This window comes from Nerophis lumbriciformis, linkage group LG03 (assembly GCF_033978685.3).
Source record: "Nerophis lumbriciformis linkage group LG03, RoL_Nlum_v2.1, whole genome shotgun sequence".
Lineage (NCBI taxonomy): Eukaryota > Metazoa > Chordata > Actinopteri > Syngnathiformes > Syngnathidae > Nerophis > Nerophis lumbriciformis.
In genome coordinates this window covers 55,027,383-55,042,500 of record NC_084550.2, presented here as the reverse complement: position 1 = coordinate 55,042,500, position 15,118 = coordinate 55,027,383, and the positions used below count along the sequence as shown (strand labels likewise).

General features: G+C 41.1%; 1 protein-coding gene across 2 annotated transcripts in view; it reads right to left on the bottom strand.

The window, feature by feature from the left end:
- cbfa2t2 (CBFA2/RUNX1 partner transcriptional co-repressor 2) overlaps positions 1 to 15,118 on the bottom strand; it is a 162,216-nt gene that overhangs the window by 24,458 nt on the left and 122,640 nt on the right. For both annotated transcript variants that reach the window (XM_061939605.2, XM_061939613.2), the window contains 3 exons: positions 6,458 to 6,610; positions 3,057 to 3,298; positions 2,882 to 2,971 (listed from right to left, as the gene is read on the bottom strand). In XM_061939605.2, the coding sequence (XP_061795589.1) occupies positions 2,882 to 2,971; positions 3,057 to 3,298; positions 6,458 to 6,610 (485 nt within the window). The remainder of the gene's footprint in view (positions 1 to 2,881; positions 2,972 to 3,056; positions 3,299 to 6,457; positions 6,611 to 15,118) is intronic.

Below are 15,118 nucleotides of genomic sequence, written 5' to 3'. Positions count from 1 at the left end.
ATTAGAACTGACACTGCAGCCGCCTTTTCTCCTTTGTTCACTGTGTCTATGCAGAATATATCACACTCTGCAGACACTGAACAATTAATGTGCTCTTTTATTTCCACATGTTCTGAGATTCTGGACAGTATAGCGCCCCTCAGAGCTATACGTCCAAAGTCAAAACAGGAGCCTTGGCTCAATGAAACCACACGCACAGCTCGGCGTGAGTGGCGAAGGGCGGAGCGTAAGTGGAAAAGGGACCACTTGGAGGTCTCTTATCAAATTTTAAAAGAAAGCTGTCAGAACTATCAAAGTGTGGTTAAAGCTGAAAAAACTAAATATTTGTCAGACTTAATTTCAAATAGTATCAACAAGCCACGTGTTCTTTTTAAATCTATTAGTTCTGTTCTTAATCCGAATCCAGCCACTTCACTAGAGATGACAAGGGAAACTTGTGAAAAATTTCTCTCCTTTTTTAACGACAAGGTTGCTACTATTCGGGCAAATCTTTCTCCTTCTCCATTTAGTTTCAATGTGGCCACTCGGTGCTCGGCTGTGTTTTGTCAGTTTGAGCCTGTGTCCATGCCTGAGCTTACAGGAATAGTCGACAAATTAAAACCCTCGTCCTGTCCCACAGACCCAGTCCCCCCTCGCTTTTTTAAAGAAGTTTGGGACTCTATTGACTTATCTGTTAGGGACATCATCAACAGCAGCTTGATTTCTGGCAGTGTGCCCTCTTTTTGTAAAGGAGCTGTTGTTGAGCCTTTGATCAAAAAAACAGGTCTTGATCCTACAAGTTTGTCAAATTATCGGCCCATTTCTAAATTACCTTTTGTGTCAAAAATTTTGGAGAAATGTGTTTTGGCGCAACTACAACCTTTTTTAGATGAAAATAGCACTTTAGATCCATTTCAGTCTGGATACAAAGCTTTGCACAGTACTGAATCTGCACTTTTAAAGGTTTTTAATGATTTGCTTTTAATATCTGATTCTGGCAGCTCTGCCATTTTAGTGCTTTTAGATCTTACAGCTGCCTTTGACACAGTCGACCACACAATTCTTTTAGATCGCCTGAGAGACTGTGTGGGTGTCAGGGGGACTGCATTAGAGTGGTTTAGATCCTACCTGTCAGAAAGGTCTTTCTCTGTCAGGCTGGGGGACGCCACTTCTTCTTCTGCTCCGCTTTACTGTGGTGTCCCCCAGGGATCTATTCTAGGCCCCATCCTGTTTGCACTGTACCTTCTTCCTCTTGGAGAGATTTTTAAGAGGCATGGGGTGTTTTATCACTTTTATGCAGACGACTGCCAAATTTATATGCCTATTTCAAAAGGCCACGGCCCCCTGACACTCCTTCTCAACTGTCTATGCGACGTCAAGGCTTGGTTAGCCCAGAATTTTTTAATAATGAATGAGGGAAAAACGGAAATTTTAGTGTTTGGTCCGGCCCTCACTGACTTGGGACCATTGCAAAATTATGTGCGTCCCAAAGTCACCAGCCTTGGCGTCACTATAGACAGCGATTTTAAACTTGACAAACAAGTCAATGGCGTTTTAAAATCGTGTTTTTATCATCTTCGTCTTTTAGCAAAGGTAAAACCGTTTTTATCTTTTAACCTTTTTGAACAAGTCGTGCATGCTTTTATTTCAAGTCGCCTGGACTACTGCAATGCACTTTATGCTGGCATTAGCCAAAAAGCTCTCTCCCGGTTGCAGTTAGTCCAGAATGCGGCAGCACGACTTTTAACAGGGGCCAGGAGACGCCAGCATATAACCCCAATCCTTGAGAGTTTGCACTGGCTCCCTGTTCATCTTAGAATTGATTTTAAAACCTTGCTGTTTGTTTTTAAAGCTTTACATGGACTGGCACCTCAGTATATCTCGGACCTCATCCAAACTTACAATCCTGCGCGCGCTCTGAGGTCCGAGAGCCAGCTCCAGCTCGTGGTGTCCAAGACGAGACTTAAAACCAGGGGAGACAGGGCCTTCTCTGTGGTCGGCCCTAAGCTCTGGAACACTCTGCCCCTCCATGTTCGAACTGCTCCCACAGTGGAGTGTTTTAAGTCTCGTCTTAAGACCCACTTTTATTCTCTGGCTTTTAACACTACGTGAGTTGTGTGGTCCTCTGTTGTCCTCTGTGTTTTTAAAATTTTGCTTTTGCTTTCTATTTACTGTTTTAATTGGTTTTACCCTTTGAAATTGTTTTTAATCACATTTATTTTATATTGTTTTTAATTGTGTTTAATATTGTTGTGCAGCACTTTGGAAACATTTTGTTGTTTAAATGTGCTATATAAATAAAGTGGATTGGATTGGATTGAAGCTAGGTAATGTTTGCTGTGGTCTGGAACAACATGGCACACAAACAACTATCAGAAATGGAACCAATATTACATGCAGATAATGTGTCATGAGACATGCAAAACTAAATTATATACACGGAGGGTAAAAGTAAAGGATACTAAATGAGCTCAAATATACCTACACATGAGGCATAATGATCCAATATGTACATACAGATAGCCTAAATAGCATGTTAGCATTGATTATATTGGAGTCATGCACTGACCAAATATGCCTGATTAGTATTCCAACAAGTCAATAACATTAACAAAGCTCACTTTTGTGCATTCACCCACAGCATAAAACGTTTGGTGGACAAAAGGAGTGGAAGATTTTACATGTAAACAAACTGTTGCGTTTGTTTGTATTTCCCCCCCCATCAAATGCTCCAGGGGGCCAGTAAGGCGGCACTAAAAAGCCGCGGGTTGCTGACCCCCTATAAAGATGACCCTGGTGGTCTGCAATTTTAAAATGACCAAAAATGGCAAAGGGGTAAAAATAGTGCAGGACAAATAAGAAGGAAGCAAACAAGTGCGGGAAGGATGAAGATAGTGTTTACCTTCAGAAAAGGAATTACAAACGGCCTCAAGGGGAAGTTGGTGGCCTCCTGAAGGCGCGAGTGAAACTCCTCAATGGTCACGGTTGAATTCTAGAGGCAGAAACAGAGAAATGTTGGGTTTTTTTCGGGGGCGGGGGCAGAGTTCATCCTCATGACCGCAATAAAGGCGTAGTACCACAAGAGCCAGTACTAAGCTCCTAACGCTGTCGCCGATCTCCGGGGAGATGTCGTTGCCGAACTGCTGCAGTGTGGTCAGGAAGCGCTTGAGCTTGCTCAGCTGCCGCGCGCCGCAGGTGGCCGGCAGCTGTTGGTTGGCCAGCGACGACGATGACGACGACGAGGGCCCGTTGCTGTAGCGCTGCGGCGGTGACGGCACCGCGTTGAGGGTGGGCGGGGAATGATGGTTCCCGTTGGTCACTGAGGAGAGAATCGAAGCAACACGGTTGTTTACCAATCAATGTTGTCTTGACATTTTATAAGCATTTTTGTGTGAAATCTTTTTGGAGCTTCTCAGGAGGCATTTTACCGTTTCCCCGTTGTAAAGTATCCTACACCAAACTAGTACCGCTTTATTGTGGTGCCAGTTACACTGGTATGCTTGTGAGTCTGTCAATGTAGCTTGTGGTTACAACTCCGTCGAGTAGATGGCATCGTAACTCTGCTTTTTGACACACATCATACGCATCTGGTCTGCCAGAGAATAAGAAGAAATAGCATGATGGATAAGTGTTGCCTACTTAGGGACTAAGGTTATCCTGATAACAATATTTTGGTACTTTTCAAAATAAAGGCGACTAAAAAATTAATTCATTATTGGCTTTATTTTGACAAAAAAAATCATATGATACATTAAACAAGTGTTTGTTATTGCAATCAAATAAGAATATTGGCAACCACGAGTTACAAAGGCTCTTAATTTGGCTGCTGACGTATGCAGTAACATATTGTGTCATTTCCCATTCTATTATTTTGTCAAATTTGTAAGGGACAAACGGTTTCTTTGCTGACGTCTATTACAAAAAGTAAAAAAAACAAGCATAAACGCTGATATTGTGTTTTATTGTTTGTGCCAGGTGCCATCTTTTAGACGAGTTCGCTCACTGCAGGGTGCTGCAGTGTCCTTCCATTTACCGGTAGTGCTTTCAACAGGAAGTAGAATTGCTGTTCAGTCTTGTAGCTGTCCATAGCGTTTCTACTCGCATGTATTCTTCATTTGTCACTCCAAGCAACGTTTGTAAGATTTTCAATATAACTATAACTGTTTTTATTTACTAAATTGTCCCATGTGTGATGTCTGTAGGAGTGTTTTCATGCATATTTGTACGTGCTATTGTAATGTAATGAAGCTAGCATCATTAGCATTAGCTAATATGTTAACCCGTTTAGGAGTGTCAAGGTTATTATTATTAACTTACAACGGCATTCTTTTTGTATTGTTTCAGTTTCACAAATTCCTCAGTAAATTCACCAAAATGTCACCGTGGAGTTATTGAGTCTGTTTAGCTGATTGGAGAGCTAGCTTCCGCAGCTAGTGGGTCCATGACGATGACTTCTGTTTTGTTTGGTCATCCGTTTGGAAACAATTTACAGTAGTTATGTATGTAGGTATGTATAAACATTTACAGAATCTAACAGAAAATAACTAATTTTGCAACGTACAGTATAAATGTCCATGACGATGACTTCTGTTTTGTTTGATCATCCGTTTGGAAACAATTTACAGTAGTTATGTATGTAGGTATGTATAAACATTTACAGAATCTAACAGAAAATAACTAATTTCGCAACGTACAGTATAAATCTGCGGATAGTCCAGTGCGGCTAATATATGGAAAACATTTTTTTCCCTAAAATTGAGTGAACACGGCTTATATACCGCTCTATAATCCGGAAAATACGCTATGTGACTCTATACACAGTGTGGAGCCCCTCCTCTAAGATAATAATAATCATCTCCATTACGGCAAATAAATTGTATTCCTTAGTATCTTAAGTATCATTATCAAGTATTATTATCATGTCATCTATAAATTGGTGTAGATATTAAGGGTAATATCAGTATATGATCAATTATATCTTTTAATTAATAATTTTATTTTTGATCAAATACTTTTTTTTTTGTTAATGTTTACAAACTCAGGGTATAATATAGACACAAGAGGCCTTTGAGGGTCAAAACCCATCCATCCATCTATTTTCTACCGCTTGTCCCCTTTGGGGTCGCGAGGAGTGATGGCAAAAACCCCGAGCCCGGGGATCAAACCCAGGACCTTCATATTGTGAGGCACATGCACTAATCCCTCGTCCACCATGCTGTCCAGGTTAAAAACCAAAGGATTGAAAAGAATAGTAAATAGTAGTTTCTGCTTTAGTTTAGTTATTATGAATGATTGACTTTGTCTTGGTCAAACAAATTGTATATAATATTGATGTAAATTTTCCTTGGATTTGCCATATACATGCTACTGCTTAGTATTACCGATTTCACATGGCGGATTCGACAAATTTGGATGCATATTATAATCAAACGGCTGGTGTGTAATAAGTAAGATTGTTACAAAAGGCTAGATTCAACTTCATGGCAAAGACTACTTCCTAGATAGGTAACATGTAGGCCCTGTTTACACTGCACATCAAATCAGATTTTTTTGCCTTCAAGTGACACAAATCAGGGGTTTTTTGCCAGTAAAGTGCCACTAAAGTGTTGATCTTTTTGCATCAGATTCAAGCCATATCAGGAGGTAGCCCGGATCAGATTGGAATCTGATCTTTTCAAATGTGACGGCAGTCTAAACAGCAGATTTTCCGTGCATCACTAGTCAATAGTGTGCAAACAATAGGCTATATGTAATATATGAATATATATTTTGATTCAGAAGAAATAGTGATTGTTGAAGGACCGGACACTGCGGCGTATTTGCTTACACGTTACGTATGTAAGTGAGTTGAAAAATAAAGTTAACGTAGATGCACGCTGGTGTCTGTGTTGTCTCTACTTAACTGCCATAAAAAGATTAAAACTCTCCCAAATATATTACACTATGTATATATCCATTCATACATTATATTATAAATGTTTTCCAAAAAAACCACTAATTTTTAAGGTTTATTATATCTTGTCGTAGTTGCGACTTTCTTCTTACTTCCTTTGTTTCCATTTTATTATTTTGACACATTGGGGCCTTTGCGCGTTTAGACTGGAGTCTGATAAAAATAAAATGTTACTTGCAGTGTTAACAGTCAGCAGGAACAAAATCAGATTTGGGCCTGCAGTGTAAACGTAGTCACCGTAGCCTACACACCACTGCCATCTACCATCTTGGAATTGCAACTGCACGCAAAGTCTACTATATAATACTTGCAAGTGAGACTCAGAAGTGTAAGAAAACAAAATGTAACAACTGGACTGCAGAGTTATAATTAAACAAATTAACTTTTATGAACGCATGAACACGCACGCACACACAAAGTACCAAAAATGTGTACTGTACGGATTCAAATGTGAAAGGTACCCATCCCTAATGCCAATAGGTAAATGTAACATACTGATTGTACGTGCTCAAAGATGTCACATACATGCTGTGGTCGAGAAGGAGGCCAGACGTGGGCCGCTTGGGTTGATGGAGGGCAGGGGAGGCATGGTGGAGATGCTGCTGGGAGCTGATCTGGAATGAGTCTTAGCATCCACAGGAGAACCGGGCATGGCAGGGCTCTTCGTCTCTCTCCTGTCTGCAAAGGAGGAGGAGGAGGGTTATTAATAAATTGTCTCCTGATTTGTACAATAGTTTAAAAAAATGCATGTGTGATTTGTGCTCGGGTTCTAAAAGACAACCAAAAAGCCTGAATTAATGTCATATAGTCGGGCTCTCCCCCCTTCCCGGTTAAAGAGCCAGATGTCTAAAGTTTAGCCTCTCATTCCCAACTATTCAGATCACTTACAGAAGAAATGTTAAAGAATGCCATTGTGCCCGAGAAGAATGCCCCTTCATTGATGAGAGGGGGGGAAGGGTTGTTGTGGGAGGCGGGTTGTGGGGGGGGGGGGTTGTTGTTTGCAAGAAAGAAAGGGGCCGGGGCTATTTCACGCTTTACTAACAAGATCCTCAAAGCTTGTGAATGTTAAACGCAATTTTTCAATATGCTGAATGAGACCACCAGATAAGGGGGCACGGCACGGGGGGGCAGTGCAGGGAGGGGTGTGGGTGCCGGATAAGGAGACCCCTTTGTCTCCTCCAGCCTCATGAAGGCGGCCCACCCCTCTTTACTCTCACCGCCATCTCCATTTGGAGTGGATTAGACTTTTCTAAGTGCCCGCAGAAAAAGGACGATTAATAGACACGCACAGCCTCCCTGGGTCAAAGGTCGGGCGGGAGAAGCCCTTTTAAATGCGCTTTCATGGTTTTCCGCGCGGCCTCGTCTTCAATGGCGCCCTTTATGTCTCTGTCACGGCGATGAACTCCGCGCGGCCTCGCGCTACAGGTTCTTAAGTTGATGACGCGCCCGAGATTGGAGATGTGAGTGGGAGACAAATAACAATGGTTGGGTGATTTAGGATCTCATGAGGACATTTATATGGTATTATATTAGGGAAGCACAGTGAAGATAATGATGATAGCTTGGAAAAATAGAAACACATTGCAAGTCAGACAAACAGAAGCTATAAGATCCCTAAAAATATATTTTTCATATAGGCAGTATGATTTTTACTAGAGAGGTCCGATAATGTTTTTTTTGCCGATATCCGATATTGTCCAACTCTTAATTACTGATTCCGATATCAACCGATACCGATATATACAGTCGTGGAATCAACACATTATTATGCCTAGTTTTGTTGTGATGCCCCCGCTGGATGCATTAAACAATGTAACAAGGTTTTCAAAAATAAATCAACTCAAGTTATGGAAAATAATGCCAACATGGCACTGCCATATGTATTATTGAAGTCACAAAGTGCATTATTTTTTTTAACATGCCTCAAAACAGCAGCTTGGAATTTGGGACATGCTCTCCCTGAGAGAGCATAAGGAGGTTGAGGTGGGCGGGGTTGGGGAGGTGGGGTGGGGTGGGGGGGGGGGGGGGGGTTGAATGTAGCATCCCGGTAGAGTGAGTGCTGCAAGGGGTTCTGGGTATTTGTTCTGTTGTGTTTATATTGTGTTACGGTGTGGACGTTCTCCCGAAATGTGTTTGTCATTCTTGTTTGGTGTGGGTTCACAGTGTGGCGCATATTTGTAACAGTGTTAAAGTTGTTTATACGGCCACCCTCAGTGAGACCTGTATGGCTGATGCCCAAGTATGATTTGCATTCACTTGTGTGTATGAAAAGCCGTAGATATTATGTGACTGGGCTGTCATGCAAAGGCAGTGCCTTTAAGGTTCATTGGCGCTCTGTACTTCTCTCTACGTCCGTGTACACAGCGGCGTTTTAAAAAGTCATAAATTTTACTTTTTGAAACCGATACCGATAATTTTGAAACCGATACCGATAATTTCCGATATTACATTTTAAAGCATTTATCGGCCATCTCTAATTTTTACATTTTATGCGCAGTTATTGTGTCAATTATAGTAGCAAGAACATTTGAAATGAAGAAAAATAAACACGACTACTCATAAAACAATGCACAGATATGTTTTAGCTATCATAAAAATAATGTTTTTGTATATTTATGGGTGGGGTTTTGTTTTTGAATTTTGTTAATAAATCAACGAGAATAATTAATACTTATTAGTATGGATGTAACGGAATCAAAATCTCACGGTACAATATTATCACCGTGTTAAGGCCACGGTACGATATTATTGTGGTATGTTAAAAAAATACAAATAAATACTTGAAATTGTATATATATGTGTATGTATGTATGTGTATATATGTGTGTATATAAATGTATATATATATATATATATATATATATATATATATATATATATATATATATATATATGTGTGTGTGTGTGTGTGTGTGTGTGTGTGTGAGTGTGTGTGTGTATACATATGTACATATACATTTTTATTTGTCTTATCCAGCCAGGCAAATCACATTGTCGATGTACACCCATATACATATAAGTGAGTAATACAAAAATGTATCAAAGAGGTTTGTCTATTTTATGGAGGAATGTAGTCAATCATTGAACTGGCATACGATGTTATTAAAAAAGTATTAATTACGAATCGTTTTAAATCTAGAATAGATTCTGAATTGAGTTGTACCCCCAAGAATCGAATCGAATCGTGTGTTGCCCAAAGATTCACAGCCCTAGTATTTATAGTTCTATACAAATGCACACAAGCATTTGGTATCCATATTTCTGCTCTGTGTGGCCCATCTGTCGCGTGTGCAGCATCTTTGACTAAAGAGGGGTGAACCTGCTTCTTCTGTTGACATTGTGGCTTGGCTGTCATCGCTCCACCTGTTCATCAACCCAGGGTGCAGGAAGGAGGGACTCATGCTGACATTATTTGGACCATCATACCCGACACACACACACACACACACACACACACACACACACACACACACACACACACACACACACACATAGAGTGCCAGTGCACAGCGGGATGCGGCCTGCAGCACGCACACACTCAAACACGCAGGCACACACATTACTCTGGCCGTATGGTCAGGAAATTAGAGTGACATCTCAATAACACAATCAATGGAGCATATGGCCTTAATGTCAACACTGTTGCCACATTTACACGCACATGAGCTGAGGTCCTGGCATCACCACAACATGAAGAAACCAGACAGCTGTGCTGGTGCACTTCTTTAAGATGCTGCATAGTTAGCTTGCAGCGAGAACGAAGCGGTCTCAGGTGTGTCGTCCATTAGACAATTGTGCATCGCCGCATGACTTCATCTCGCCTGCGAGCACCTGACAGTTGGATGCAGCTGTCGAGGGCGCCATTAAACTAAAAAACAACGTCGATGCAGGTGAATATCTGGCGAGGCACACCAGGCTGCAGCCTTCTTTTTTTTTTTATATTTGCAAAACAAGACTGCCCGTCTCCCTATTGTCTTATATCAGGTTACTTGTGTGTATTTCCCCTCTGCAAGGATTGTTACCACGGCAACCCACAGGGACCATGCATCTGCACCTTGTTGCTAGCCAGGTGCTCCTTGTTTGTTCAGCTTCAGGTGACGCTCGTCCGCATTAAAACATCTAATTGACTCAACAGCTGATGATGATGACGATGATGACGCACGGACGACTGACTGCGCTCCCTTTTAGCAAAGTCTAGGGAACATTAACAGACAGTGAGAAGGGCCTGGCCAATTTCAAATGAATGACATGTAAATAAATGGTGCATGGTTTAACTCGATTGTTGAGAAGGTTGTCAGCTGTGAGTCCCAAAGTTAGTTGCTATCTCTCCGCACTCTTTGTAGATGAGGTGAGAAGAGATGTAACTCAGGCCCCACTCATTTATCAGCTACCGCGCCAGTTCGCGGCAGCAGCAACTATTACCTTGACAGATAAACACTGTTAAATGTGCAAAATGTAATTACATTTAATCACTTCCTTACAAATTAAATAGGAGCACTATGTTACTTAAAAAGCATGTTTAATCGCAGCACTGTTTTGCTTTGTTGTTTTTGTACAATCTTGCAAAATTTGGCATATGCAATGTATGATCTGCATAATGTAATCCTGTATAAGAGAAAGCAACATTTAATAATTCATACAGGCTTTCTACAAGTATCAGCAAATCTAATTTAATATTTTTTAATGCCATTATAATGCCACTTAAAAAAAAAGCCCATGTCCGAGCCCATATCATGGTTATTTTTTTACAGACAAAATGGTCTGTGTAGACGTAATTGTAAGCATTTGACAATAATAATTTTGAATAGTTAAAAAGTTTACATTAACTGTTACTATCTCGTGAATTAGATTTGGCTCACAAGACTGTTTCATCTGAGAATGTAGTTTTATTTATTTTTCTGGAGTAGCATCCGGTGCACGGCCATAAAGCATAGCCAATTAAAAAGGTTCTCCCTGTCAATCATCAGACTGTTCCTTCAATCAAAATTATTTAAGGGGAACTCTACAGAAACATCCAATTCTGAATAAGTTGCTCAAAATAATATACCCAGAAGTCACTTTTTAAATGTTCTCTCTTTAAAACAAGCTGCAAATCTTCTGAACGTGTGACTTACACTAGCCACAAATTAGTTTGCATGCCAGCATATCATTTCATGGAATCTAATGTTCAAACCCATGCATTTGTGACCCGTCTCTGTGCATACGACTGCAGAATAACCCACCATGGACTTAAACAAGTTGTGAGTTTGCAGAGTAACAACAGTGTGACGTGCCACAAAACCAAGTCTCGTGCATGCGCGTGATTGTATCAGTTAATGTAAATAAAGCCATGTGAGCACAGTCATTGTCCATGCATTCTTGGCTATAACATAAGTGCAGGCACTTTGATAAAAAAGGTGAAAAACAGTCTCCACCTGCTATTTAAAAAATAACTCGTAGCAAAGTATGAAGGTGGCGCGCGCGTGGCTTTCCTTTCCATTTTTTCCTCTCCATTCATCGCCGCCAAAAAGAGTTTTCAGTAAAGGTAAAGGTGATGTTAAATATTCATTTATCCATAGCTAATGCTAATTACTAATTACTTTATTTTGATTATATTACGATACCATGTACTAATATGCATGAAAACACTCCTGTGGACATCACACATGGAACTTATATTGTAAAACTTACAGACATTGCTTGGAGTGATGAATGAAGAATCCTTTCGAGCGGAACGGTTATACTTCCTGTTCAAGGCACGAAACAGGAAGTACATTTACAACCAACAGCACTTGCAGTGAGCGAACTCGTCCAAAAAATGGCGCCATAGCAGAGACAAAAACACCTTTTCAGTGTCTCTGTCAATGTAGTATGACAACTATTTGTTAAATATAAAACATTATAGCCGTTAGCAAAGAAAAATGATTAAATTAGCCGCACCGTTCAAAGCATTAGAAAAAAATAGCGGCTTATAATTACTTCAGTTTCTGTGTGATCCGGTCTTCATCTGACCTTTTACAATGTATTGCAAACTAACTCCGAGGTACCGCTGTACAAAATGTTGAGACTAAGAGCTAAACTGGAACAAGCAGAATAATCTCCTCACTATTCGATTGCGCAATTTGGATGTGATGTGCCAAGAGCTGAGGCCAGCTGGGACCTCCACAGCCACCTGTAAAAGGAGGGTTCCAATAAGCCAAAGTGACCCACCCTCCCTACTGAGCGATTGTGAGCACATGGACGAGGCGCCATGGGGGGATGTTGTGAGGCACGAGGACGACTGAATGTGAGCGAGTGGACTTAAATGGCAAGCAGACAAAGGCTGCACCTGGTCCCCTTCCGTCCACACACACCACCATACAGCGCACATCTGTTCTTCTGTCGTGCGCTCCCTGCTGACCTCCGCACATACACACACACGCACACACACACAAACGCACACACACACGTGTTGCCAACACAACAAGCCGTTCCACTTGACAGCGCGTGGTCTCTCTTCTGGGTGTCGGGTTGTCGTCGTAACCTCCGCCACTACTCAACAGGTTCGCTGACCGTGCGGTTGAAAAAGGCTTTTGGGTGTCTTTGGTGTCACATTTCTAAAGAGGAGACACGTGTCCCCTCTGTTTCTTCCAAGCAAATTAATTTAGATGATTGGCCTCCTGGGGGCCCACACCTCATTGCTTGGTTCACTCGCTTGCCACTTCTTTGGAAAACAGTCCATTCACGGTCGACCAACCAAGACTATGGAACTTTTCAGCTGAAAATTAGTCCACTGTGCAATTTTGTACAGGAAATTGTTCCATACTGACTGTCGGGAAATAATATGGATTTTTGAGGCATTAGAAAGTGTTGTACAGTTAGGCAGCACCTATAGCAAAATAGCCACATAGGAACAAAGACAATTTTGTCATCAGGCTGTCTTTGCCTTTTACATGGTGAAGGAGCCGATTTATACGCGTCAACACAACATTCGTCACAACGACAGGGTCTGATGTGACAACTTTTGTCTCTTCTTACTCCAAAAAGCTTCCTTTTTCACAATTTATTTGCATATCCCTCTTCTGCATAAGTGACAGTGACACGGAATCAGAGGTCACTGGCAATGTGATGGCTTTGTAGGTAGTATCAGTTGGTATGTTCCGATCAGGGTTTTAACCATCAATACAGTCACAGGTATTAACTGTACAATTTTTCTATATATTTATGGTCTATGCTATTGACACTTTAACAATATCAGCACAATATTCAACGAGTTACTTATTCTATTTTGTTACATACAATTGTGTGAGCGAAACACATTTAATAATACACAACAACTAAACAAAATTTAAAAAAATCAGTATAACTGTGTCCAAGGAATTATTTTGTGAATTTGTAAATATTACCAAAAACAAAAAAATATATTTTGAGAAAAATAAAAACAGCCATCTATTCACCCGAGTATCGATACTATACTGATACTACCCGTGATATATATCGACACCACCAATTTACGGATGGATCCACCCTCCTTTTATGTGAAGTGTACTGTGACAATGCGGACACACCAACAAATGTTAAATTATCCTCTCTCTAACTCTTATTAATCTACTTGTTAATTTCCTGTTAATAACTGCTTACTTTCTGCTGTAACATGATTTCATCGACACTTCTTAAACTTTACGATGCACTTATTTCTTCTGTTGTTTCAAGCTAGCTTAGCGGCTGGCTTAGCAATTAGCATGCCTGCCCCTGTCTTGCTCTCAGTATGCAACATGTTTAGCCTCGTCCTACTACTTGATAATAATACTTAATAATGATACTTAAGATATTAAGAAAAGCACTATATTTTCCGTAATGAAGGTAATTATTATTAGCTTAGGGGAGCGACCCCACACTGTGTATGGAGACAGAAGAATCAGAATCAGAAGAGTTTTTATAGCCATTGTTTGAGAACGAGTTCACAAACTAGGAATTTTACTTGGCGCAATCGTGCAGCATAAAACACATATAACACTAGACACTAAAGGGCTTTTGCGAAGTCAGTGAAGATTGATTAGCTTTGGGAACAGAATGCTTTGTTATTAGCAATGTAATGGCTTCTTCTTGACCTGTTTGAATGTTGCTAACCCGTTTAAAATGTGTATTCCAGTCACCAATAGGACCTGTCTGCAGCAGTACAGAGCTGAACCCACAGCGTAAGCAGTCAAACCACTCGTAAAATGGTTGTTGGAATATTAAAAGACTGGGGCCTCAGGTTAGAAAGATTCCACTATATCTACACAGGCGGACCTTGTGTATGGGTGCAGGATAGCTAAACAAGCAGCGATTAAGACTTTTAAGTTAGTTTTAGCAATGAGAGAAGGCAGCTGGCTGTGAGCAGGGAAAGGCAGATGGATGACATGGGGGTGGCTGGTGGTGGAGAGAGGAACAAGGCTCGAAAATACTGTTTTCATTTGGTTTCATCAGAAAGACAAGCATGGCTGTCAGACTCCGCGCCAGGCTGTTATTCTTGGCTCCGGCAACCACCTTCCTGCGCCATCGACTACATATTTGGCCTTCACCCAACGTCAACACGGCTCTCTCCGCTCAGGCTGGGGAGGGGAAAGCGGCAGCAATGCGGTAAGGCTGACAGACAAAGATCGGTAAAGGTGAGGAAAGTTTACCAGACGATATGGAATCAGAAGGGTGGTAGGGTAGATGACAAGTTGAGGCAAAGAAAGACAATGAGTCAGGAAAAGCTGATGCGACTTCCATGTGACAAACCACAGATGTGTTCCTGGAGTGAGAAGCCCTCGCGTAACCTCCTTACTCAGTGGGATGATTAGAAAAACACAGCTGTAATGCAGCGTGCCGCGTATTGTGGAAAGAAAAGAGGGAATCGAGGGGATGGAATTGTACTTAGTGGCAGCAGAGGGAAAAGGAGACAGACGTTCTCCATTAAAAACAGAGCAAAAGAAGTACACTGATGCGTTCTGGAAGCAGTTTGCACAGTGTTGACGAGATTGCTGCTGGTAGAGACCAGATTAGGCACATTTTCACCAAGTGGTACAGATCTGGTGCTAACACCCCCATTCGGTTCTTTTAGTACTCCATACACTTATGACAATGAACATTGGGCATCTTACTGAAACACACCAAAGTAAAACAACTAGAGGTCAGTTGTCTCAGTTTGCCCACAGTCAAGTTGCAGTTGATAAACACCAAACAGTTATTTACAGCTCCAGA